At 37.2% G+C, this 8,021-nt stretch overlaps 1 protein-coding gene across 2 annotated transcripts in view; it reads left to right on the top strand.

Annotated features, from left to right (window-relative positions):
• Window positions 1-259: 259 nt before the first annotated feature.
• The window catches only part of LOC148651922 (cytosolic phospholipase A2-like), a 30,864-nt gene continuing 23,102 nt past the window's right edge, over window positions 260-8,021 (top strand). The window contains exons 1-2 of one of the 2 annotated variants that reach the window (XM_088598241.1): window positions 260-389; window positions 4,495-4,649. In XM_088598241.1, the coding sequence (XP_088454367.1) occupies window positions 4,617-4,649 (33 nt within the window). In that variant the 5' untranslated portion in view covers window positions 260-389; window positions 4,495-4,616. Of the gene's footprint in view, window positions 390-449; window positions 785-4,494; window positions 4,650-8,021 lie in introns of those variants that run through there. The other variant, XM_088598242.1, reaches the window with a different exon arrangement.

The following is an 8,021-nucleotide window of genomic DNA, read 5'->3' as shown; positions in this document are numbered from 1 at the left end:
TAGGAAAATCGAGTGGAACGACGCTTTCAAAAGCCATTTTTGGAGCAAATTTTAGAATTGTTGCTTGTATAGTAGTTAAATGCTAAAACATTTTTCTATCCATTAAAATATTTTTGCCCTCATTCTTGATCTGTAACGCTTTTCAAGGCTTTTCTTACTCAAGCTGCAGACAGCGATTGTCGGCATTTATTTTGTTTTCACTTGAAGACCGAAAATCGAGGTTGCAGTTCTTTTAAAAGGTTCCTTTTTTTTAATTCGACGGATGTAGCTGCTTTAACTTAAGGAAGGAAACTTTTAGGCACCTCCTACTAAAAAAAACGCGAGTAGCTCTGTCTGCACAGAGAGGAATGCGATTTATGCCTGAGTAATGGCTTGACACAGTGCGTCAGGTAAGTTCATTTGGTCCGTGTGGATTTCAGTAAAGGACTGAGCTATAGTTTTGCAGTTACACGCGATGGCAATGCCCGGCTTTAGTGGTAAAGTTTGAATTCGTTAAATATGTTTGGAATCAAAGGGCAAATCGCTGGGTCGAGGAAACGATGATTAAATATGCTGCTTATTCAAGCAAGTAGCCCATTAGTCTTTTTAGACCAGTATTTAGCAAGGCTTTGCAAAACTTGGAGCCTGTAATGTTGGATACTTGGATACGAATTCATTTTACATTAAGCAAGTTTGAACATGAGTAAAGATTATCATCTGAAGCCAGAATAATTTTTCCAAGAAAACACAATTAAAAGAAGACCGGTGTGAATCTTTAGCCAGATTAAAAAAAAAAACCATCATGGTATGTTGATGAGTTTTCCCATTTTTTCATATCTTACACTAAAATAATCATTCACGTTGTCGTAGTTATATTGTTGTTTGAAATGGCGACAATTTAGAGCGAGGACGTTATGGTTTTTTCGTGATGAATAGATGGTGGATTTTGAAAATGTTTTACATGATAGAATTGTGTGGATTTGTTTTTCATGGGGCCTTCATGTACTGTATCTCTCATGTACAGGTATAATGCATTGTAGTGAGTGAACATGTATCAACCGTCATTGTGATTGTTTTTTATACCTTATAGACAAGGCTTTTAATAAAAGGGAAATGGGGGCTTCATACATGAGCGAAAATGCTTATCAGTACACACATCAGCACTTTTTCTAACATTTATGAAAATCCTGAAAAATAGGCCTGGACATCTCTCTTGTCGTGAAGGAAAATGCTGTCGTGTATCCAGAAAACTCGACCAAAGAAGCCGACAACTTCCAGGAATGGAAACCTTTTTGCAAAAGAGTTGACAAAGTATATTTTAAATGTAGAACATATTTATCAATATACTTATTTTCTAATGAGATTTTCGAGTTTCACGTGTAGTTAAGACATTGAAGGGAGATCAAATGTAGAAAAGGTTATATACTGTAGATAAAACGAAGGCACAGTATTTTCGGATGTAGGTTTGAAAAAAACAGAACACCAAACAATTTGACCTTGGTACCTATACGTGTCAGTGATTGGGCATGTACAGTATGCTTCACATCTATATTTTTTTTTTCTTTTGAACTGGCACTTGTCTTTATTAATGATGTTAATAATGTTGGCAATAGCAGAATGAATGACGACATTTTATCCTCTGATGTGGAAGAATAGGCTTCTGTTCTTATTTGTAGGTGTTTCATTATGGAGCATGACAGTGACTGGAAATTCATCATGAGAAAAAAGTGGAAAGTCTTTGACTGTCCAAGAAAATATCCAAATTTAAATGCAATTGAAAACACATTTAAAAATGCTGAAAAAAAGTCGGAACGTCCTAAGCTTAGACAACACCTCAAAGTGGCTACAACAAAGAATATCAAATGATTGCTCAAAATGTCAAAACGTTTTGTTAACCTTGGGTCATAATCTTTATAAACTGTTGTTCCAAAGGCATATGCTATCACTGACCTTTACATTCTAAAATTTACTTAATGTGAATGCTCTAATTCTTACAGTCCCTTGAAATCAGGGGGTTAAGCACAGGGTATGTTTTTGTTCTAATATGATCAAATGTATAGTGCTGCATATATTTGACTTTTTCCTCACAATCACAAATATAAATTAACTGGAAAGCAAAAAAGACAGTCTTGCTTTTGCTGCTCAGATACGTGTATTAAGTGGAACTGAAACATGACTGCTTCCTTTATCATCTCGATTTCCTGGATGTTTACAGTGCAGGCACATAGCATTAACAGTTCAAGAACCATCAGAGACAGGGTCTTGTTCAGACTTTATTGTCAAAAGAATATAAATAAGACTCATTCTTTAACAGTGGATTCTCAGCTGTGTAAAAATAGTGTCCGGAACCCCTTTCTCTTACAAGTGTTAAACACAGGACTGTTGGGTTCACCTCTAAACCTGAGAAAAACAAAACACAATAAAAGACAACAATGCAACCAGACAGAATCTTTATTGGGATTTCCAACCTTTTGTATTACAGCAGGTAACTTGATCAAATAAATAATGTAACTCCAAGCTTTGAGTTGCTTTATTTTTGCACCAAATGGAGTCTGATGGAAATCCAAATTGTGGTTTTGAAATTCTAGCATTTGTTTGGTGGATCAGTTGTTTCATACCAACTTCTCCCTCAAGACGCAGTGCTTGGGCTTCAGGAAGCGCTACAAATACCATTTTCTCTTCAGAATTTTCTCTGCAAATCATAGCTGACTTTTTATATTAACCCTCCTTAACTTAATAAATAATTTTTGGACCTTAGTTGACATGGGGCAATGCATTGGCAAATTGGAAACCATCAGTGAGTGTTAAATTTTAGCTCCAATAATTGAATGTTCTCATTATCAATTTAAAAACAGCTTTGACACTTTTCAACAATTTTATAGGCAACTTCTACCTGCAACGTTGATCTCTAAGAAGATGAAAGGGAAAAATCCAAGGATCAAGGGGTCAGTTTGAAGATCTTACTGGGTCGATTGGGTATTTAGAGTGGACAAATGGGCAGAGAAGCAGTGGGAGAAAATTAGGCAGGTCACAGACTGAAGGCGCTGGGGGAGTTGGACCGGTGTTGTCATCTGAATGAGGAAAGTGTATTTCTGGAGAATTCAGAGCAAGCCGCAGGGATGGCAGGATGAGGTTTCCAGATGGGGAACTGTAAAAAGCATTCATTATACTAGAGCAAAATATCACCCCGACAGCTGTGTGAGCCAGTTTAATACATGACGTAGGTTTCTGGATAACATGCAAGTCAAGATGCTGTCCCTTAGCTAGTGAGGCCAGTAGCCCATTCCTGCCAGACTGCCTCATCAAAGAAAACAACTGTTTGGCTACATGTGTAAAATCCCTGAAGGGGCTCCTGGATTAATAAGGACCATGTTTTGAGGCTGTTCAAAGGCTTATAAAAATGCTGAACTGCTGCTTTTTGACTAACTATGCTTTAGTGAGTCAAACATCATTAAAAGCTGTACTGCCTATTGGTATCCATGAAGCAGTTTAGAAAAAGCTGGGGGAAAGGTTGATATATGCATATTCAGAAATGTTAACTAAACTGTTTTTTATTAATACAGTATGTGTGACTGGTGTTATGCCAAAGGAAGGAAAGTACAATGTCTCCTTTATCTAATTATTTACATAGACATCTTATTTTTCCAGAATTATCTGCTGTGGGTCATTTTTATAGTTGCAAAGGATTTCAGGGATTATCGTTTGACTGAAATGTTTTTTAAATTTGCTTTAATGGTAGATTAACTTTTATCAGCACTCTATAAAATCTGTATCCCTGAACTATCCCAGAGAGGATAACTGTCAAAGATTTTCAAAGAGTCTTCTCAAAAGTATAATGCAAATGCTTTGTTTTTTACATTGAAGGACAGAAATGAATAATGTGTGATGTATCTTTCACACACTCTACTAGTTTCTTATAATGGTTCAGATACTGTGATGCTTGGCACCTACACAGAGATAGGTCCTGTGGACTGACACATTCAGTGCTGAACATGCATGCATGCTGTGTATTTCTGCCCAGTGCTTCACAGAAATACTTTCTTGACATCTTTATCTGAACACTGTGGTGGTGCATTTCCTGTTCTGACACTATATATATATATTTAAATGACCTCTGAGAAATTAAGATGGGTTAAAAGGGTGGGGACTTTTTCAATTCAACTTGAATGGCTTTCCAGATATTTTGTTTGCTTTCTCTTAAAAAGAGGAAGTATTCATTTGCAAAAAGCCTAATGTGAACTTTGCTAGGATAGTTCTCAAAATGCTGAATAATTTCTCTTTTGTATTTGTATTTCTTCACATTTTTTAATTTCAAAAAAAGTTAATTTACAGTGGTATCTAGAAGCTGAAGTTGGTCTTTATTTTTAGCCCCAAGACAAAGAATGACAACAAGGAAGCATTATTTCGGTTTCATGTAGAATAATGTTATTATCATTAATTGGAGTCCAATCCATGTTTTTAACTTCTTTAGTATATGTATCTTGTAATAAAACATCCTTTTGTCTATTTTTTCAGGGGTGAGTACACGTAGCCTCGTGTGTTGGGAAGTCTTGTTTGTGCCTGAAGAAGCTTCTGGAAGCTGGAGTCCATTCCACCATTGGTTCTCACAACTGAGCTCAACCAGACTGTGACTGACCATGTCTTCCATAGATCCGTATCAGTATATTATAGTAAGTTACAACCTTAATGTCCAATGGCATGGTTTGGGCTTTAAAAATACGTCACTGAATATGGATTGCACTGTATTTCATGCATATGTCTTCTGAAAGTCTGCTTTTGTCCTTACAATTATAACAGATCCATCAAAAAGGGCCTTTCATTTACCTAATTGTATTTCCCTGTGAAACTACAGTATATACAGGTACAGTAAGTGGGCCAGGAATAAAAGTTAAGCTCAGGGAATTGTTTGTCATCTTAGAGAGTGTTACAACAATCTGAAAACACCATCTCTAGTGTCAAGGTGTAGATACCAGTGACGTACAGTAAAGTGCTGTACGTGCAGTGTTACCTAGTGCAGTTGCAGTTTCTCATTTATCCTTTTATTTGCAAGTTTGTGGTCAGCTTTATATAACCCATGGCACTTTTACTTCACTTGTGGCGTGTTGATAGTTTCATAACCAGGATAATGGGCTGTGGCACAGTAGTTAACATTGCTGCCTCACAGTGTGGGGCCCAGGGTTCGATTTCTAGAGTGTGATCTGCGTGGAAGTTGTTTGTTCTCCCCATATCCATGTGGGTTTCCTCTGGGTGCTCCAGTTTTCTCCCATAGTCCCGTAGATCTACAGGGAATTTCATTGGTTTCTAGTCCCTGGGCCCTGGTGTGAGTGTGTGCGTGTTTCTTTCTGTTTGTGCCCTTCAATAGACTGACGTCCCACCCAGAGTGTTATCTGTGTCTGTTGCTTTCCAGGATAGGCTCCCCTTCAACCCTGTACTGGATAAAGTGGTTAGGAAATGGATGGTTAGATAATCAGGATAGCGCATTAGAGATCCTGTTCCTGGCAGAAGTCAAAAAGTCTTTCCCCCTTTTTTCATATTGCTCGATAAAGGAAAAGCATAGTACATTATTTTGTTCCCACATAAGTCTTAGTTTAAGCTCTTCATTTCATTCATTTCTTATTTCAAAAAATGAAGACTCATTTTATTTGGGCAATACAGTTGTATTACATTAATTATTTCTGTTGTTTTACCAAAAGATCAGATTTTTACCTTTTGAGAAAATCAAAAGTTGAAAATATTTGTACTGCTCAGTGCCTCATTTGTGCAGGACTTCCTTTGCTGATATTTTGATATGTCTTTTTTTAAAAAATATAAACCATAAAATAATGTAGTAATGTATTGTGTAGGTTATTGTACATATCCGCCACTTTTATACACATAGATAACCTTTTCCATACCCTTTTGTAGAAATAGGGGTTTATAAACCTTTGATTTCATAAAATAAATACTTTTTCTGATGCACAGTGAAAACACAGGAATCTTAGTTTTGCATCCCTGGACGCTGCAAATTGTCATTGATGTTTTATACAGTAGGTGTGGTGAATTAGTAGACTTGGTCCTTTGGACAGCAAAATACTGAGCTGAAGCAATGTGATGTCAGAGGATCATATGTTAAGTGTTTATTTAAACTAAGTTAAAATTACCTAAATTGGCTGATTAGAAATCTTCACGACACAATTAAAAATAATGTAAGAACAGTGAAGGCTACGAAGAACACTCTTAATAAAGATTGCCTGGTCACAACTGGCATGACTGAGTCTGTCTCTCTGATTGAGAGATGCTGACCATCCCAGAGAATAAGGTGCCCTGCTTTAAGAGTCAGGAGACTAGTCCAAAGAAATTATCTCTTTGAGGAGTAATGTCCTAGAAATCAGAGGATCTTCTTCACTAGGACACAAAAATGACTTTAATGCAGGCTGCATTAGCACTCAGTGATACAGTACATTGAGCGGTGCGGTGGCACTGTGGCTAAGGATCTGCGCCTGTGGCTGAAGGTTGCCGGTTCAAATCCTGTGGCTCCTGAGTAAGGCCCTTAACCCCAACTGCTCCAGGGGCACTGTATATATGGCTGACCCCAAGCTTCTCTTTGCCAGTCTGTGTGCCTGTGTGTCTCATGGAGAGCAAGCTGGGGTATGCGAAAAGACAAATTCCTAATACAAAAAAATTGTATATGGCCAATAAAGTGATCTCTTATATTGATAAAACTGTAGTCAGTCAGTACTTTTGCATTCATGGAAGGCAGTCTCAAGCAGGGAATGCAAGGCCACCCCATATCAAAATTTACAGTAGCACAACTTCGAAGATACAATGCTGAAGTCCTGTGTAGCCTGATTTTTCTCCTGACCTAGGACCACATTGGTGGTACACACTTGCTAATGCCACCAAAGGGTGACTGTTGGAACACGTCAAGCAGAACCACCCACAGCAGTTTGCCCATTGGCTGATTAGATCTATGAGTCAATGATGCCAGGAATGGGCCAGTGCTCAGAGAGTTCTTACGAGATCACTCTTATTTTTTTCAACTTTTTATTGTGTGATGAAAAGATTTACAAACAGAACGCGTCCAGAACAGTAAAATAAAAGATTGCCTTTATCTTTCCTTTCTGTTACATTATCTTTATACATACGTATAAAATAAACGATTTACATTATGCCAGCAGATATGGGGGGTTATACAAGGAAATACAATTGTTTAATGAGAAACGCAACAAACAACAAAATAGTCCTCCCAGAAATATTACTGTATATTCTCTCATAAACTGAAGTCAGGTCTCAGTGGGGAGATAAAATTAATCCATGTTTCACAGTATTTGCTAAACTTCTCTGCCTGTTTATGTTTTCTTTTTTACAGTGTATCATATTTTAAGTTTCTGAAAACTTATCATAATTATTTTAATGTGACTTTGTTTGATATCTTTGTCTAAAAGATTTATTTGATTAAATCAATTTATCTGACATCTAAGCATTGCAATGCTTTGCATTGTATATATAAATGCAACTTGTTATGGTATGCTATGAGTCGTAGTTGTCCTAAACAATCAGAGGTTGCTGTAGAATGCAGCTGGCACACTAATGTCCTCAAATCATCACCTCAGTGGTTTCTAACAGAACTGTGTTTTGGACTATTGTTAATACACACTGAAGCCAATATGATGCAATTTGCATGCTTCATGGTGACACAGGCAAACCAGTTACAATTTCTTTCAGCTAAAGACCAAAGCTCATTCTAATTTCTGAGAACCAGAGTTCCTTATTGTTTATTCAAATTCTCTGACACTAATCATTTTTCTTTATTGTGATTTTGCCTTTTGTAGAACAGTAGCTGCTTCAGTACAGTAAAATATGCAGGCCTACCGCTTGTATGTCCTGGATACAGCCTGGCGGGTCTAAAGCACATTTCCCTCTGTAAAGTGCTTGTCAAAGCTAAAGAAAGCTTTTTTTCAACACCGCCTGATGCTTTTTCATAAGAGATCATATCTCTGATTTGCTTCGCAAAAGCCAAACGGTGCAATCTGAATGTTGGTGACCGCTGATATTTATTGTCA

The sequence above is a fragment of the Lepisosteus platostomus genome, chromosome 11, assembly GCF_059453375.1.
Source record: "Lepisosteus platostomus isolate fLepPlt1 chromosome 11, fLepPlt1.hap1, whole genome shotgun sequence".
Taxonomy (NCBI): domain Eukaryota; kingdom Metazoa; phylum Chordata; class Actinopteri; order Semionotiformes; family Lepisosteidae; genus Lepisosteus; species Lepisosteus platostomus.
Note: the sequence above shows the minus strand (reverse complement) of the source record. Positions and strands in the feature narration are given on the sequence as shown.